General features: G+C 44.2%; 1 protein-coding gene across 1 annotated transcript in view; it reads right to left on the bottom strand.

The window, feature by feature from the left end:
• The window catches only part of LOC135537031 (fibrillin-1-like), a 125,397-nt gene that overhangs the window by 58,082 nt on the left and 47,315 nt on the right, over positions 1-20,000 (bottom strand). The window contains 10 exon segments of the mRNA XM_064963243.1: positions 1,622-1,753; positions 4,619-4,723; positions 5,515-5,637; positions 5,924-6,049; positions 8,910-9,035; positions 10,215-10,343; positions 10,517-10,642; positions 13,652-13,879; positions 14,062-14,187; positions 17,116-17,166. Coding sequence (XP_064819315.1) covers positions 1,622-1,753; positions 4,619-4,723; positions 5,515-5,637; positions 5,924-6,049; positions 8,910-9,035; positions 10,215-10,343; positions 10,517-10,642; positions 13,652-13,879; positions 14,062-14,187; positions 17,116-17,166 — 1,272 coding nt within the window.

The raw sequence follows: 20,000 nt of genomic DNA, 5'->3' as shown, positions 1-20,000 counted from the left end.
CTCCAGTCTACCTCTCCTCTCCTCCAGTCTACCGCTCCTCTCCTCCAGTCTACCTCTCTCCTCTAGTCTACCTCTCCTCTCCTCCCCCTCCTCTCCTCCCCACTCCTCCAGTTTACCTCTCCTCTCCTCCAGTCTACCTCTGCTCTCCTCCAGTCTACCTCTCCTCTCCTCCATTCTACCTCTCCTCTCCTCCCCCTCCTCCAGTCTACCTCTCCTCTCCTCTCCTCTCCTCCAGTCAACCTCTCCTCCGCCCTCCTCCAGTCTACCTCTCCTCTCCTCCAGTCTACCTCTCCTCTCCTCCAGTCAACCTCTCCTCCTCCCTCCTCCAGTCTACCTCTCCTTTCCTCCAGTCTACCTCTCCTCTCCTCCAGTCTACCTCTCCTCTCCTCCAGTCTACTCTCCTCTCCTCCAGTCTAACTCTCCTCTCCTCCAGTCTACATCTCCTCTCTTCCAGTCTACCTCTCCTCCTCCAGTCTACCTCTCCTCTCTTCCAGTCTACCTCTCTCCTCCAGTCTACCTCTCCTCTCCTCTCCTCCTCCTCCAACCTCTCCTCTCCTCTCCTCCAGTCTACCTCTCCTCCTCCCTCCTCCAATCTATCTCTCCTCTCCTCCATTCTACCTCTGCTCTCCTCCAGTCTACCTCCTCCTCCCTCCTCCAGTCTACCTCTCCTCCTCCCTCCTCCAGTCTACCTCTCCTCCTCCCTCCTCCAGTCTACCTCTCCTTTCCTCCAGTCTACCTCTCCTCTCCTCCAGTCTACCTCTCCTCTCCTCCAGTCTACCTCTCCTCCATTCTACTTCTCCTCTAGTCTACCTCTCCTTTCCTCCAGTCTACCTCTCCTCTCCTCCAGTCTACCTCTCCTCTCCTCCAGTCTACCTCTCCTCTCCTCCAGTCTACCTCTCCTCTCCTCCAGTCTACCTCTCCTCCATTCTACTTCTCCTCTAGTCTACCTCTCCTCCTCCCTCCTCCCTCCTCCAGTCTCTCTCCTCTCCTCCAGTCTACCTCTCCTCTCCTCCAGTCTACCTCTCCTCTCCTCCAGTCTACCTCTCCTCTCCTCCAGTCTACCTCTCCTCTCTTCCAGTCTACATCTCCTCCATTCTACTTCTCCTCTCCTCCAGTCTACCTCTCCTCTCCTCCAGTCTACCTCTCCTCTCCTCCAGTCTACCTCTCCTCTCCTCCAGTCTACCTCTCCTCTCTTCCAGTCTACATCTCCTCCAGTCTCTCTCCTCTCCTCCAGTCTACCTCTCCTCTCCTCCAGTCTACCTCTCCTCTCCTCCAGTCTACCTCTCCTCTCTTCCAGTCTACATCTCCTCCAGTCTCTCTCCTCTCCTCCAGTCTACCTCTCCTCTCCTCTAGCCTACCTCTCCTCCTCCCTCCTCCAGTCCTCTCCTGTTCTCTGACTGCAGTATGTATGTGTGTTGGGTTGACTCCAGGTGATTAGGCTGACCCAAGCATCAGTAATGTTCAAGAGAAGCTAATGAAACAACAACAACGGAACAAACAATCATCTAATCTGAGGCATACGTCTGACATCAGAGCATGGTGATCTCACCAAAGTGTGTGTGTGTGCATGTGTCTGTATGTGTGTGTGTGTGTGTGTGTGTGTCTGTCTGTATGTGTGTACCTGTGCAGCCGGTGGTTCCCTTGCGTACGGAGTAGCCCTTGTCACAATGGCAGATGAAGGATCCCTTGCTGTTCTCACAATTCCCACTCAGACAGATGTTAGGGTTCAGCTCACACTCATCCACATCTAGAGAGAGAGACAGAGAGCGAGAGAGAGAGAGAGAGAGAGAGAGAGAGAGAGAGAGAGAGAGAGAGAGACAGAGAGATAGTGAGAGAGACAGCGAGACAGAGAGATCAGTGAAAAGAGAGGTAGAAGCACAAGACCTGGACCACAAAACATCCAATAGAAGATAGGACATATCCACTCAGTGTTTATTGTCCCATGTTTCTAACAGCCAGTGATGAGTGTGTAACGGATGTGAAATGGCTAGCTAGTTATCGGTGGTGGGTGCGAATAGCGTTTCAATCGGTGACGTCACTAGTAGTGGTTCCCCTTGCTCTGCAAGGGCCGTGGCTTTTGTGGCGCGATGGGTAACGATGCTTCGTGGGTGTCAGTTGTTGATGTGTGCAGAGGGTCCCTGGTTTGGGCCCGGGTATGGGCGAGGGGACGGACTAAAATTATACTGTTACAAGTGCATCACTACTTGTATAACTACTTGTGTTACTAACTATACTACAGATCTCCCTGAGACAGCACGGAGTGGGCAGACAAGTCCTTTCTCCTCAAACACACTTTCAGACCTAAAAATAAAACCCCCAGAAAGAGGCTTTATTCTGACCAAAAAAGGACCCCTGCACTGCCCTGCACTGTGTGTAGACTTAAAGTGTGTGTGTGTTTACACTCAGTGAGAGCCCTACTCTAACATCAGTCTTGTCATATTCTTCATATTTTACTCAGTAAACATCAGCCGTCTGAATGCCAAGCACTCCTCCCTCATCTGACTGACACACAGAGGCATATTATTTTCATGAGTCATCTTGGACAACCTTTATGCTAATATTATATTGTCAGGATAAATCAATAGAAATGTTGTTGTAAAAAGAGAAATATCAGATTTATTGTGTTGCTGCCTGTTCCCCTGTGTGTCTGGAGGAACAGAGAACACTGGACATGTAAATTACAGCTAACACTAATACTGAATACATGTCTCACCGTTCAAAACTAACACCAATACTGAATACATGTCTCACCGTTCAAACTAACACTAATACTGAATACATGTCTCACCGTTCAAAACTAACACTAATACTGAATACATGTCTCACCGTTCAAAACTAACACAATACTGAATACATGTCTCACCGTTCAAAACTAACACTAATACTGAATACATGTCTCACCGTTCAAAACTAACACTAATACTGAATACATGTCTCACCGTTCAAAACTAACACTAATACTGAATACATGTCTCACCGTTCAAAACTAACAACAATACTGAATACATGTCTCACCGTTCAAAACTAACAACAATACTGAATACATGTCTCACCGTTCAAAACTAACACTAATACTGAATACATGTCTCACCGTTCAAAACTAACACTAATACTGAATACATGTCTCACCATTCAAAACTAACACTAATACTGAATACATGTCTCACCGTTCAAAACTAACACTAATACTGAATACATGTCTCACCATTCAAAACTAACACTAATACTGAATACATGTCTCACCGTTCAAAACTAACAACAATACTGAATACATGTCTCACCATTCAAAACTAACAACAATACTGAATACATGTCTCACCATTCAAAACTAACACAATACTGAATACATGTCTCACCGTTCAAAACTAACACTAATACTGAATACATGTATCACCATTCAAAACTAACACAATACTGAATACATGTCTCACTGAATACATGTCTCACCGTTCAAAACTAACAACAATACTGAATACATGTCTCACCGTTCAAAACTAACACTAATACTGAATACATGTCTCACCATTCAAAACTAACACTAATACTGAATACATGTCTCACCGTTCAAAACTAACACAATACTGAATACATGTCTCACCGTTCAAAACTACAACAATACTGAATACATGTCTCACCGTTCAAAACTAACAACAATACTGAATACATGTCTCACCGTTCAAAACTAACAACAATACTGAATACATGTATCACCATTCAAAACTAACAACAATACTGAATACATGTCTCACCGTTCAAAACTACAACAATACTGAATACATGTCTCACCATTCAAAACTAACAACAATACTGAATACATGTATCACCATTCAAAACTAACACAATACTGAATACATGTCTCACCATTCAAAACTAACACTAATACTGAATACATGTCTCACCGTTCAAAACTAACATAATATGAATACATGTCTCACCGTTCAAAACTAACACTAATACTGGGGGCTGTTAGGTAGTTTTATGTTCTTGAAGCAGTGTATGTCCCACTCCTAACACCTGAATAGTTTTGTGTTGATTAACACTAATATGAATGACTGAGGGGAAACTAACGGACAATACTGGGGACATGTCTGTTCTAGAAAGCTAGGGGCAGATTGAATACATGTCTCCCGTTCAAAACTAACACAATGCTACATGTGTTCTGGATACATGTGGCTTCAAAACTAACACTAATACAGAATACAGGTTACCGTTCAAAACTAACAACAATACTGAATACATGTCTCTTCAAATCTAACAGAATACATGAATCCATCAAAACTAACAACACTGGTACATGTCTCCTGGGATGTTGAATACACTGTATCACCATTCAAAACTAACAACAGATGTCTGGACTGTCCTCAAAACTAACAACAATACTGAATAAATGTCTGGATTCAAAAGACACAATACTGAATACATCTCACCATTCAAAACTCACCAATACAACAAACTAACAACAATACTGAATCTGTAAGGACATGTAAAAGGAGTTCAGACACTTCACATGTGTTGTAAGGACAGAAAAGGACAGACACACACATATATGTAAGGACAGAAAAGGACAGACACACATATGTTCAGTGGCTTAGATCGCTAGACAGGTAAAAGGACAGACAGGTCTTCACATGTCTGAATCCAGAAGCAGAGACACTGGACACTCCTGGGATGTTGGTAACTGGCCTCCGACAGATGTCTGGACTGTCCTCACACTCATCAATGTCTGTAAGACAGAATAACATTCACTAGAACACTCACCAATACAACAGACACACATATATCTGTAAGGACAGAAAAGGACAGACACTCACATATCTGTAAGGACAGAAAAGGACAGACACACATATATCTGTAAGGATAGAAAAAGGACAGACACACATATATCTGTAAGGACAGAAAGGACAGACACACACACATCTGTAAGGACAGAGAAGGACAGAACTGTAGACAGACAGTCTGCTGAACATAGACCAGTTCACATTCATACCAGCTGAGGAAACACATCTTGCATAGCTGCTCACCTGGCAACCAACAGTAAACAGGAGAAAACATGGAGAAATGGTAAGATTAGTCAACAATGTGCTCCTGTGTTCTTCTGTGTCAATTTATTGTACTTTTTTGTATGATTGGGGCTGTTGTATCTCTCCCTGGTAACAGAGCCAATGGGAGTCATGTGTTGAGAGGGATGAGACTCATATCAAAGGAAATGATTCTCAGTCCCCTCACAAGGCCTTGTCTGGAGGAAGGACGACTATGTCTCTCTGTCTAGAAACACAGTGTATTTAAGTGTTATAGGGCTCTCCCTGGCTCCTGGTGAACAAATAGACAGACTCAGGTTGGGTTGAAGTAGGGGTGGAGGACAGAGAGACATAGACTGACAGAGAGAGAGAGAGAGAGACATAGACTGACAAGAGAGAGAGAGAGAGAGAGAGAGAGAGAGAGAGAGAGAGAGAGAGAGAGAGAGAGAGAGAGAGAGAGAGAGAGAGAGAGAGAGGGAGAGAGAGTCCTACTGACCAGTGCAGGTCCTGAGGTCTGGCATCAGGGCGTATCCAGAGCGACAGCTGCACTCATAGCTCCCCTCTGAGTTGGTACAGAATGTCTCACAACCTCCATTCTGGATCGTACACTCATCAATGTCTGCATGCAGGAGGGGATGAACACACATACATGTTACTACACACACATCATAAGAATGAAACATAACTTGAGACATGCTCATAACGCTTCCTATCCTACACATCAAGCATTTCTGTCATTTAAGTCTGAAGGATTTGGTCACCATGGCGACAGACACTGGTTCATATGACACAAAAACAAATAGTACTATATCAACACCCCTTTCCTGTTTGAAGGACGCAGACAAATCACAATACTAGTTGAATAATAGAGAACTAACAGTGTAGTTGGAACAGACTTATCTTACCGACACAGGCCAGTCTGTCCTCCGTGGATTTATATCCAGTATCACAGGAACACTGGTAACGTCCAATCATATTCACACACTGACCGTTCCGACACAGCTTCTCACTCAGTTCACACTCATTAATATCTGTGGAACACACACACGCACACACACACAAACACACACACACACACACACACATTAAAAACACAAACAACATGTGGAGATGACACACACACCATTAACAGATCATCCTCCTCATTTACTCCTAGAGACTTCCCTTTCTAAATCAAGACTTCCCTTTCTAAATCAATAGCCATTAAAAACAACCCCTTTACCACTAAACACAGTTGCTCCATCTTGTCTCTAAACATGTGGAGATGATTGATCCTCCTCCTCATTTAAGACTGTTAAACAATAGATCCTCCTCCTCCTTTACTCCTAGAGACTTCCCTTTCTAAATCAATAGACTTCCCTTTCTAAATCAATAGATCCTCCTCCTCCTTTACTCCTAGAGACTTCCCTTTCTAAATCAATAGACTTCCCTTTCTAAATCAATAGATCCTCCTCATTTACTCCTAGAGACTTCCCTTTCTAAATCAATAGATCCTCCTCCTCCTTTACTCCTAGAGACTTCCCTTTCTAAATCAATAGATCCTCCTCCTCCTTTACTCCTAGAGACTTCCCTTTCTAAATCAATAGATCCTCCTCCTCCTTTACTCCTAGAGACTTCCCTTTCTAAATCAATAGATCCTCCTCCTCATTTACTCCTAGAGACTTCCCTTTCTAAATCAATAGATCCTCCTCCTCCTTTACTCCTAGAGACTTCCCTTTCTAAATCAATAGATCCTCCTCCTCCTTTACTCCTAGACTTCCCTTTCTAAATCATCCTCCTCCTCCCCCTTTAATAGACTTCCCTTTCTAAATCAATAGATCCTCCTCCTCCTTTACTCCTAGAGACTTCCCTTTCTAAATCAATAGATCCTCCTCCTCCTTTACTACTCCTAGAGACTTCCCTTTCTAAATCAATAGATCCTCCTCCTCCTTTACTCCTAGAGACTTCCCCTTTTCTAAATCTAAATCAAGATCCTCCTCCTCCTTTACTCCTAGACTTCCCCCTTTCTAAATCAATAGATCCTCCTCCTCCTTTACTCCTAGAGACTTCCCTTTCTAAATCAATAGATCCTCCTCCTCCTTTACTCCTAGACTTCCCTTTCTAAATCAATAGATCCTCCTCCTCCTTTACTCCTAGAGACTTCCCTTTCTAAATCAATAGATCCTCCTCCTCCTTTACTCCTAGAGACTTCCCTTTCTAAATCAATAGATCCTCCTCCTCCTTTACTCCTAGACTTCCCTTTCTAAATCAATAGATCCTCCTCCTCATTTACTCCTAGAGACTTCCCTTTCTAAATCAATAGATCCTCCTCCTCATTTACTCCTAGACTTCCCTTTCTAAATCAATAGATCCTCCTCCTCCTTTACTCCTAGAGACTTCCCTTTCTAAATCAATAGATCCTCCTCCTCCTTTACTCCTAGACTTCCCTTTCTAAATCAATAGATCCTCCTCCTCCTTTACTCCTAGAGACTTCCCTTTCTAAATCAATAGATCCTCCTCCTCCTTTACTCCTAGAGACTTCCCTTTCTAAATCAATAGATCCTCCTCCTCCTTTACTCCTAGAGACTTCCCTTTCTAAACTTCCCTTTCTAAATCAATAGATCCTCTTTACTCCTCTTTCTAAATTACTTCCTAGACTTCCCTTTCTAAATCAATAGATCCTCCTCTAGAGACTTCTTTCTAAATTAGATCCTCCTCCTCCTTTACTCCTAGACTTCCCTTTCTAAATCAATAGATCCTCCTCCTCCTTTAATCCTAGAGACTTCCCTTTCTAAATCAATAGATCCTCCTCCTCCTTTACTCCTAGACTTCCCTTTCTAAATCAATAGATCCTCCTCCTCCTTTAATCCTAGAGACTTCCCTTTCTAAATCAATAGATCCTCCTCCTCCTTTACTCCTAGAGACTTCCCTTTCTAAATCAATAGATCCTCCTCCTCCTTTACTCCTAGAGACTTCCCTTTCTAAATCAATAGATCCTCCTCCTCCTTTACTCCTAGAGACTTCCCTTTCTAAATCAATAGATCCTCCTCCTCCTTTACTCCTAGAGACTTCCCTTTCTAAATCAATAGATCCTCCTCCTCCTTTACTCCTAGAGACTTCCCTTTCTAAATCAATAGATCCTCCTCCTCCTTTACTCCTAGAGACTTCCCTTTCTAAATCAGCTACAAAACACAACCAGAGGCAAGATGGGGAAGGATGAGTGATCAACTCGCACACACATGCACGTGCACACACAAAACACGCACGAACGCACGCATGCACGCACACACACGCTCCAGTCATAGCAAGGCATCAGTCCATTCCAGTGGAGTCATTGGAGTAGCTAGTCTCCATAGCATGTCTGTATAATGTGAAGTGGTCCAGAAGGTCATAGAACCAGTCCCACTCTACATACCTAGCTATCAGCCATCTTTCACCACAACACATCCCATAGATTCATATACACATCCAGCCATTTAGCCCACACACACCGAGACACACACACACACACACACACTAGGGTTTCATATTTTCCAGAGAATCTACACATTTTTCTTCCTGAGAAAATGTCAAGAAATTACCGGGTAACCCGGTATTCCTGTTCAAACCGGATGTGCTGTTTAAAATAATAAAACCCCAGGGACATTCTGATAGGATTATACCACTGTCAATGGAAAAATCTGCACACAAATCTAACATTCTTTTTGTATTTGTTGCCATTAAATCAACTCAAAGTTCTCTCAGAGTCACCACACTATCTCATTGATGTGTCCTAGTTTTAAGGCAGCGACACTCTTAATAAAAGGCTTTCGGGTTCTTCAGCTGTCCCTGGTTGAAAGGGTTTTACCCGAAACCAAAAGGGTTCTACCTGGAACCAAAAAAGGGTCTCACACTGATGACCTCATCACTCACCGAGACAGGCGGATCCGTCGGGGGCAATCTCGTGTCCGTCGGGACACAAACACTGGAAGCTGCCCTCGCTGTTCACACACTCACCACCGCGACACAGCAGAGGGTTCCGCTCACACTCATCAATGTCTGGGAGGAGAGAACACAGAGTGAGAGAGAGACAGACAAACACACACACACACACATAGACAGAAAGAAAGAAAGAAAGAAAGAAATAAAGAGAGAAAGAAAGAAAGAAAGAGAGAAAGAGAGAGAGAGAGAGAGTCACACACATCAGACTATTTATCCATATTTTCTCATCTGTAGTCATTACTACTTAGTGGGAATAATAAATATAATTTCACTCAGTCAGGAATGTGTTCAAAGCCAAGCCATGGCTATTACATTCATAAATAGAGAAATAAACCATTGAACATTAAACATTTTCACAGATGTCAGGACATTATGACCAGTAATTGCATATAAAACCGTCTGGATGCTGGAGTGTGTGTGTGTGTAAATCAAGCAGTAAAATACAATTATCCAGAGAAAAATGGTACTGTGGGTTGAGAGTATAGGGAGTGATCTGAGCGTGCTCTAAATGTATGGCTGGTATTCCCATAAAGGCTGTAACACGCACACAGGCCTGGGGAGCGAATCACCCTCTCTTCCTTACACACACACACACACAAGCACACACACACACACACAGTTTGAGTACTGGGTCTGTAACAGCATGGCAGGACTCCCCTGCCCTGATCCACTTCATAGAGTTAAGGGCCTGTGGCAGAGTTACTATGGGAGAAGGAGTTGCTATGGAGATGGAATTACTATGGAGATGGAGTTACTATGGAGATGGAGTTTCCTTATGTGTTATTATGTTATTATAGACTGAATATGTTGTCATCTGTCATGTACTCCACAATACAGTACTGATAGAGGTAGAAACTAGTACTGGGATGGGACAGCTGTCCAGATGTGTCCAGGTGTGTTCAGCTCTGTCCAGATGTGTTCAGCTCTGTCCAGATGTGTTCAGCTTTGACCAGGTGTGTGCAAGTGTGTGCAGGTGTGTTAAGGTGTGTTACGGTGTATCCAGGTGTGTGCAAGTGTGTTAAGGTGTATCCAGGTGTGTGCAGGTGTGTTAAAGTGTATCCAGGTGTGTTACGGTGTGTGCAGGTGTGTTAAGGTGTGTGCAACTGTGTTAAGGTGTATCCAGGTGTGTTAAGGTGTATCCAGGTGTGTTAAGGTGTTTGCAAGTGTGTGCAGGTGTGTTAAGGTGTGTGCAGGTGTGTCCAAGTATGTCCAGGTGTGTTTAGGTCCTCTACTCACCCATGCAGTTTTTCATCATCATGAAGCCGCTCTCGTAACCTTCAAAACATTCGCACTCGAAGTCCCCTCCTGTGTTCACACACGTGCCCTGACCACACAGGTCTGGAGAGATACGGCATTCGTCGATGTCTGGAAGGAGAAACACCCACATCACAGTTAGTTTACAAAAACACATTAAGAGACATTGCATTGTGAGTAATGTAGTATTTCTGACGCGCTGTTTTAACATTTTGACTATCTTGTGTGTCTGAAAGCTTTAGACGGAGCTCTAGATGTATGCTCTGTATGAGCTGTAGACTGACCTGTACAGTTCCTCTCATCAGAGTCCAGAGAGAAGCCGTTGTCACAGCGACAACGGAAACTACCGATGGTGTTCCTACACTTCCCATTGGAGCACAAGCTGTGGATCATCTTACACTCGTTTATATCTAAGAAAGAGGGAGGTAAGGAGGGATGGAGGGATAGAGAGAGAGATAGAGAGAAAAATAGAGAGAGAGAAGGACTTATTATATATTTCACTTGCTTTGGCAATGTAAACATATGTTTCCCATAGCAATAAAGCCATTTGAATCTAATTGAGAGAGAGAGAGAGAGAGAGAGAGAGAGAGAGAGAGAGAGAGAGAGAGAGAGAGAGAGAGAGAGGTTACAGCAGGTTTTTGAGTTTGCTCACCTGTTATTTTGTTGTCATTTCCCCTAGATTTTGCTCGCCTGAAGTAGAGTATATTGTGATAAATTGCAGGCCACACTACTTGCCGAGAGAGTTTTCAGCTATACTTTTTGTGGCTATCTATTTACCACCACAGACAGATGCTGGCACTAAGACCACACTCAGTCAGCTGTATAAGGAAATAAGCAAACAGGAAACCACTCACCCAGAGGCGGCACTCCTAGTGGCTAGAGACTTTAATGCAGAGAAACTGAAATCAGTTCTACCAAATTTCCATCAACATGTTAAATGTGCAACCAGAGGGAAAACAATTCCAGATCACCTGTACTCCACACACAGAGACACGTACAAAGCTCTCCCTCGCCTTCCATTTGGTAAATCCGACCACAACTCTATCCCCGATTCCTGCTTACAAGCAGAAATTAAAGCAGGAAGCACCAGTGACTCGGTCTATAAAAAAGTGGTCAGATGAAGCAGATGCTAAACTACAGGACTGTTTTGCTAGCACAGACTGGAATATGTTCCGGGATTCTTCCGATGGCATTGAGGAATACACCACATCAGTCACTGGCTTTATCAATAAGTGCATTGAGGACTTCGTCCCCACAGTGACTGTATGTACATACCCCAACCAGAAGCCATGGATTACAGGCAACGTTCGCACTGAGCTAAATGGTAGAGCTGCCGCTTTCAAGGTGCGGGACTCTTACCCAGAAGCTTAGAAGAAATCCTGCTATGCCCTGCGACGAAACATCAAATAGGCAAAGCGTCAATACAGGGCTAAGATTGAATCATACTACACAGGCTCCGCCGCTCGTCTTATGTGGCAAGGCTTGCAAACTATTACAGACTACAACGGGAAGCCCAGCCGCAAGCTGCCCAGTGACACAAGCCTACCAGACGAGCTAAATCACGTCTATGCTCACTTCGAGGCAAGCAACACTGAGGCATGCATGAGAACATCAGCTGTTCCGGGCGACTGTGTGATCACGCTCTCCGTAGCCTATGTGAGCAAGACCTTTAAACAGGTCAACATACACAAGGCTGCGGGGCCAGATGGATTACCAGGACGTGTGCTCTTGGCATGTGCTGACCAACTGGCAGGTGTCTTCACTGACATTTTCAACATGTCCCTGACTGAGTCTGTAATACCAACATGTTCAAGCAGACCACCATAGTCCCTGTGCCCAAGAACACAAGGGCAACCTGCCTAAATGACTACAGACCCGTAGCACTCACGTCCGTAGCCATGAAGTGCTTTGAGCTAAGAGTCCTGGGACTAAACACATCCCTCTGCAACTGGATCCTGGACTTCCTGACGGGCCGCCCCCAGGTGTTGAGGGAAGGTAGCAACACATCTGCCACGCTGATCCTCAACACTGGAGCTCTCCAAGGGTGCGTGCTCAGTCCCCTCCTGTACTCCCTGTTCACCCACAACTGTATGGCAAGGCACAACTCCAACACCATCATTAAGTTTGCAGATGACACAGTGATAGGCCTGATCACCAACAACGACGAGACAGCCTATAGGGAGGAGGTCAGAGACCTGGCCGGGTGGTGCCAGAATAACAACCTATTCCTCAACGTAACCAAGACTAAGGAGATTATTGTGGACTACAGGAAAGGGAGGGCCGAGCACGCCCCCGTTCTCATCGATGGGACTCTAGTGGAGCAGGTTGAGAGCTTCAAGTTCCTTGGTGTCCACATCAACACCAAACTAGAATGGTCCAAACAGACCAAGACAGTCGTGAAGAGGGCATAACAAAGCCTATTCCCCCTCAGGAAACTAAAAAGATTTGGCATGGGTCCTGAGATCCTCAAAAGGTTCTACAGCTGCAACATCGAGAGCATCCTGACTGGTTGCATCACTGCCTGGTACGGCAATTGCTCGGCCTCTGAACGCAAGGGTAGTGCATACGGCCCAGTACATCACTGGTGCTAAACTGCCTGCCATCCAGGACCTCTACACCAAGCGGTGTCAGAGGAAGGCCCTAAAAATAGTCAAAGACCCCAGCTACCCTAGTCATAGACTGTTCTCTCTACTCAACAGTTTATACCCCCAAGCCATAAGACTCCTGAACAGGTAATCAAATGGCTACCCTATTTGCATTGTATGCCCCCTTGAGGAAGGACCTGAAGGAATATAGAAGGTAGGGGAAGGGACTAGGTTTGAAATGGAACGTATCCGGCCAACCTTTGAGGAAGGACCTGAAGGAATATAGAAGGTAGGGGAAGGGACCAGGTTTGAAATGGAACATATCCGGCCAACCTTTGAGGAAGGACCTGAAGGAATATAGAAGGTAGGGGAAGGGACCAGGTTTGAAATGGAACGTATCCGGCCAACCTTTGAGGAAGGACCTGAAGGAATATAGAAGGTAGGGGAAGGGACCAGGTTTGAAATGGAACGTATCCGGCCAACCTTTGAGGAAGGACCTGAAGGAATATAGAAGGTAGGGGAAGGGACCAGGTTTGAATGGCAATAGGAAGAAGGAATATAGAAGGTAGGGGAAGGGACCAGGTTTGAAATGGAACGTATCCGGCCAACCTTTGAGGAAGGACCTGAAGGAATATAGAAGGTAGGGGAAGGGACCAGGTTTGAAATGGAACGTATCCGGCCAACCTTTGAGGAAGGACCTGAAGGAATATAGAAGGTAGGGGAAGGGACCAGGTTTGAAATGGAACGTATCCGGCCAACCTTTGAGGAAGGACCTGAAGGAATATAGAAGGTAGGGGAAGGGACTAGGTTTGAAATGGAACGTATCCGGCCAACCTTTGAGGAAGGGCCGTCCATTAATGAAGTCTCCTCGGTTTGCGAAGCCGGGTCCCCTGGGACAGAGCTGGCTGTACTCCTGAGAACCTTTCTCCGGACACTCGTCACATTCCGGGCCCCAGGCCACACCCACCGAGCAGCAGCACGCATCCACACGGTGACGACCCGGGATAGGGGCTCCACAACGCTCATCCTCGTGGCTCAGATAACACTGCTCTGTACGCAGGTCTGGAGGGGGGAAACATACGATAACAAAACACCATAACGCAAAATCAGTTTAACAAAATGTAGTACATCCGGAAATGAAAGGCAATGACCCCATTTTGAATCTTATAATTATTGTGGAGTACACAACAGTGTAATGGACTACAGTACCCATTAGCGTAGTGCTTGTGGACTACAGTACCCACCTATACATGTTCGTCCGGTGGCGTCGACGGTCATCCCAGAGGGACACTGGCAGATGAAGGAACCCACGGTGTTCACACACTTTCCATTGATACACACCCCCGGAAACACCTCACACTCATTAACATCTACAGGTGGAGAGAGAACACACAACCTAGACTCCATTAACAACATCACAACACTAGAAACACAATAGACACACATACTAGAGCCTGTTATCAACAACAGAATAATACAACGTTAAGTCAACTAACAGAACTATTTATTGTCCATGAGAACTATGATAAAATCATTGCGTTGGGTGATTTTAATATTCATGTTGACAAAGAGACTGACTCCAAGGCCATTGCATTTAGAAACATCAGGTAAAAATCAGGTAAAAAATCTAGGGGTTATTTTAGATTCTGAACTCAATTTCGAATCACACAATGGGAATGTGACCAAAATAGCTTTCTACCACCTGAGGAACATCGCCAAGATGCCGTCGTTTCTCTCTCAGGCTGATACAGAGACTCATCCATGCTTCTATTACAAGCAGGCTTGACTACTGTCATGCTCTCCTTTCTGGTCTACCCAGAGAGAAAGCCATTGGTCAACTGCAAAACATAGAGAATGCTGCAGCATGGGTACTGACCAAGACCAGACGGAGAGAACACATTACACCGGTTTTAAGGTCTCTGCACTGGCTGCCTGTGAGCAATATAATTAATTTTAAGATTATTCTATTGGTTTATAAATCAATCCACGATTCAAATCAAATCAAATTTTATTATTTTATACATGGTTAGCAGATGTTAATGCGAGTGTAGCGAAATGCTTGTGCTTCCAGTTCCGACAATGCAGTAATAACCAACAAGTAATCTAACTAACAATTCCAAAACTACTGTCTTATACACAGTGTAAGGGGATAAAGAATATGTACATAAAGATATGAATGAGTGATGGTGCAGAGCAGCATAGGCAAAATACAGTAGATGGTATCGAGTACAGTATATACATATGAGATGAGTATGTAAACAAAGTGGCATAGTTAAAGTGGCTAGTGATACAAGTATTACATAAGGATGCAGTAGATGATAGAGTACAGTATATACGTATACATATGAGATGAATAATGTAGGGTATGTAAACATTATATTAGGTAGCATTGTTTAAATATATTTATTTTACATCCTTTCCCATCAATTCCCATTATTGAAGTGGCTGGAGTTGAGTCAGTGTGTTGGCAGCAGCCACTCAATGTTAGTGGTTGCTGTTTAACAGTCTGATGGCCTTGAGATTACATTACATTACATTTAAGTCATTTAGCAGACAGTCTCTCAGTCCCAGCTTTGATGCACCTGTACTGACCTCGCCTTCTGGATGATAGCGGGGTGAACAGGCAGTGGCTCGGGTGGGTGATGGTGATCTTTGTGGCCTTCCTGTAACATCGGGTGGTGTAGGTGTCCTGGAGGGCAGGTAGTTTGCCCCGGTGATACGTTGTGCAGACCTCACTACCCTCTGGAGAGCCTTACGGTTGTGGGCGGAGCAGTTGCCATACCAGGCGGTGATACAGCCCGCCAGGATGCTCTCGATTGTGTATCTGTAGAAGTTTGTGAGTGCTTTTGGTGACAAGCCAAATTTCTTCAGCCTCCTGAGGTTGAAGAGGAGCTGCTGCGCCTTCTTCACGATGCTGTCTGTGTGAGTGGACCAATTCAGTTTGTCTGTGATGTGTATGCCGAGGAACTTAAAACTTACTACCCTCTCCACTACTGTTCCATCGATGTGGATAGGGGGGGTTCCCTCTGCTGTTTCCTGAAGTCCACAATCATCTCCTTAGTTTTGTTGACGTTGAGTGTGAGGTTATTGTCCTGACACCACACTCCGAGGGCCCTCACCTCCTCCCTGTAGGCCGTCTCGTCGTTGTTGGTAATCAAGTCTACCACTGTTGTGTCGTCCGCAAACTTGATGATTGAGTTGGAGGCGTGCGTTGCCGCGCAGTCGTGGGTGAACAGGGAGTACAGAAGAGGGCTCAGAACGCACCCTTGTGGGGCCCCAGTGTTGAGGATCAGCGGGGTGGAGATGTTGTTGCCTACCCTCACCACCTGGGGGCGGCCCGTCAGGAAGTCCAGTACCCAGTTGCACAGGGCGGGGTCGAGACCCAGGGTCTCGAGCTTGATGACGAGCTTGGAGGGTACTATGGTGTTAAATGCCGAGCTGTAGTCGATGAACAGCATTCTCACATAGGTATTCCTCTTGTCCAGATGGGTTAGGGCAGTGTGCAGTGTGGTTGGGATTGCGTCGTCTGTGGACCTATTTGGGCGGTAAGCAAATTGGAGTGGGTCTAGGGTGTCAGGTAGGGTGGAGGTGATATGGTCCTTGACTAGTCTCTCAAAGCACTTCATGATGACGGAAGTGAGTGCTACGGGGCAGTAGTCGTTTAGCTCAGTTACCTTAGCTTTTTTTGGGAACAGGAACAATGGTGGCCCTCTTGAAGCATGTGGGAACAGCAGACTGGTATAGGGATTGATTGAATATGTCCGTAAACACACCAGATTGTGCACCCCAATACATGTCAGACATACTTTTAAGTTATGTACCCAGTAGGTCCCTCAGGTTCTTTGGCAGAGGCCTTTTAACTATCCCAAAGCCTAGGACCAAGAGGCATGGAGAGGCAGCATTTAGTTATTATCCTCCAGCTTCTAGATTAGCCTGCCAGAGAACCTGAGGGGAGCCGAAACTGTAGACATCCTTTTTTTAGCTTTGCTATTCCTTAGGGTGCTTTTTAGTTTTTATTGTTATTCTTTCGTTTTTTATCCTCTTATGTTTGTTGTGTAGTAAATATTTCTGTTTTTATTTTCATAGTTTGTTATTTGTTTTGTCTTGTGAAGAACAGTGTTCCATGTCTGAAATGTGCTGTGTAAACAAAGTCTCATTGATACCTGCCAACGCAAACAATCAACGCAAAAAACTGCTTTATAACCCGATTTTGAAATCAAACACTGGATTTGAGGGAATATGTGTATTTGCCAAGTGAAAGATGAGTCTTGTCGGAGTCCTTCTCCAGGCGTCATTACCTTCACAGATGGTCCCTCTGACTCGAGCATAACCCTTAGTGCAGAAATGATCTGAAAGAGAAGGAGGAAGATTAAAATACCTCCACATTCTGTGAGACCCTGACCTAAAGGCTCTCATGTGTAATAGGTCTGGTCATGACCTGACCGGGAAAAACTCCTGGCCCCAGTTATAGGATCATTCACACTTGGGTACAGAGGCCTAGCTACAGTACAGGTTGTAATTCTCACTTAGCTACAGTACAGGTTGTAATTCTCACTTAGCTACAGTACAGGTTGTAATTCTCACTTAGCTACAGTACAGGTTGTAATTCTCACTTAGCTACAGTACAGGTTGTAATTCTCACTTAGCTACAGTACAGGTTGTAATTCTCACTTAGCTACAGTACAGGTTGTAATTCTCACTTAGCTACAGTACAGGTTGTAATTCTCACTTAGCTACAGTACAGGTTGTAATTCTCACTAAGCTACAGTACAGGTTGTAATTCTCACTTAGCTACAGTACAGGTTGTAATTCTCACTTAGCTACAGTACAGGTTGTAATTCTCACTTAGCTACAGTACAGGTTGTAATTCTCACTTAGCTACAGTACAGGTTGTAATTCTCACTAAGCTACAGTACAGGTTGTAATTCTCACTTAGCTACAGTACAGGTTGTAATTCTCACTTAGCTACAGTACAGGTTGTAATTCTCACTTAGCTACAGTACAGGTTGTAATTCTCACTAAGCTACAGTACAGGTTGTAATTCTCACTTAGCTACAGTACAGGTTGTAATTCTCACCTAGCTACAGTACAGGTTGTAATTCTCACTTAGCTACAGTACAGGTTGTAATTCTCACTTAGCTACAGTACAGGTTGTAATTCTCACTTAGCTACAGTACAGGTTGTAATTCTCACTTAGCTACAGTACAGGTTGTAATTCTCACCTAGCTACAGTACAGGTTGTAATTCTCACCTAGCTACAGTACAGGTTGTAATTCTCACTAAACTACAGTATAGGTTGTAATTCTCACTAAGCTACATTACAGGTTGTAATTCTCACTTAGCTACAGTACAGGTTGTAATTCTACCTAGCTACCGTACAGGTTGTAATTCTACCTAGCTACCGTACAGGTTGTAATTCTACCTAGCTACCGTACAGGTTGTAATTCTCACCTAGCTACAGTACAGGTTGTAATTCTACCTAGCTACAGTACAGGTTGTAATTCTACCTAGCTACAGTACAGGTTGTAATTCTACACTAGCTACAGTACAGGTTGTAATTCTCACTTAGCTACAGTACAGGTTGTAATTCTCCTAGCTACAGTACAGGTTGTAATTTTCACTTAGCTACAGTACAGGTTGTAATTCTCACTAGCTACAGTACAGGTTGTAATACTCACTTAGCTACAGTACAGGTTGTAATTCTCACTAAGCTACAGTACAGGTTGTAATTCTCACTTAGCTACAGTACAGGTTGTAATTCTCACTTAGCTACAGTACAGGTTGTAATTCTCACTAGCTACAGTACAGGTTGTAATTCTCACTTAGCTACAGTACAGGTTGTAATTCTCACTAAGTTACAGTACAGGTTGTAATTCTCACTTAGCTACAGTACAGGTTGTAATTCTCACCTAGCTACAGTACAGGTTGTAATTCTCACTCTAGCTACAGTACAGGTTGTAATTCTCACTTAGCTACAGTACAGGTTGTAATTCTCAGATAGCTACAGTACAGGTTGTAATTCTCACTTAGCTACAGTACAGGTTCTAATTCTCACTTAGTTACAGTACAGGTTGTAATTCTCCTTAGCTACAGTACAGGTTGTAATAAGGTTCTCACTTAGCTACAGTACAGGTTGTAATTCTCATATAGTTACAGTACAGGTTTGTAATTCCCACTAAGCTACAGTACAGGTTGTTCTCACTTAGCTACAGTACAGGTTGTAATTCTCCCTAGCTACAGTACAGGTTGTAATTTCTATAAGTACAGGTTGTTCCATAAGGTACAGTATAGGTTGTAATTCTCACTAACTACTACAGGGTTCTCACTTAGCTACAGTACAGGTTCTAATTCCCAGGCCTCCCCAGAGAAGGGCGTACAGGTTTAAATAGGTTACCATACAGGTTGTAATTCTCCATAGCTTCGTACAGGTTCTGTAATTTACCTACTACAGTACAGGTTCTAACCCTCACCTAGCTACAGTACAGGTTGTAATTCTACCTAGCTACAGTACAGGTTCTAACCCTCACCTAGCTACAGTACAGGTTCTAACCCTCACCTAGCTACAGTACATGTTATAATTATCACCTAGTTACAGTATGGTTCTATATGGTTAGCTACAGTACAGGTTGTAATTCCCAGCTACACCAGGTTCTAACCCTCACCTAGGGACTTACAGGTTCTAACCCTCAGAGCTAAGTACATGTTAAATATTCTATAAGTTCAGATGTTCCATATGGTTCTATATGGTTCTGTAGGTTCTCACCTAACCTGGTTCACACTTGGCACAGGGAATTCTCCCTAGGCAGGTTCTCCCCAGAGAAGCTACAGGTTAAATCTCACCTAGTTACAGTACAAGTTCTAATGTTCCATATGGTTCTACAGTTCAGGTTCTAATTCTCACCTGGTTCACACTAGGCACATGTTCTTCCCCAGGCCTCTCCCCAGAGAAGGGCTACAGGTTAAATAGGTTCTATAAGTTCTAGAGATTCTAGATGTTCCATATGGTTCTATATGGTTCTGTAGGTTCCCACTAACCTGGTTCACACTTGGCACAGGGACTTCCCCAGGCCTCTCCCCAGAGAAGGGCTACAGGTTAAATAGGTTCTATAAGTTCTAGATGTTCCATATGGTTCTATATGGTTCTGTAGGTTCCCACTAACCTGGTTCACACTTGGCACAGGGA

This window comes from Oncorhynchus masou, unplaced genomic scaffold, assembly GCF_036934945.1.
Source record: "Oncorhynchus masou masou isolate Uvic2021 unplaced genomic scaffold, UVic_Omas_1.1 unplaced_scaffold_700, whole genome shotgun sequence".
In the NCBI taxonomy this organism is placed as follows: domain Eukaryota; kingdom Metazoa; phylum Chordata; class Actinopteri; order Salmoniformes; family Salmonidae; genus Oncorhynchus; species Oncorhynchus masou.
This window is presented reverse-complemented; position numbering and strand designations above follow the sequence as displayed.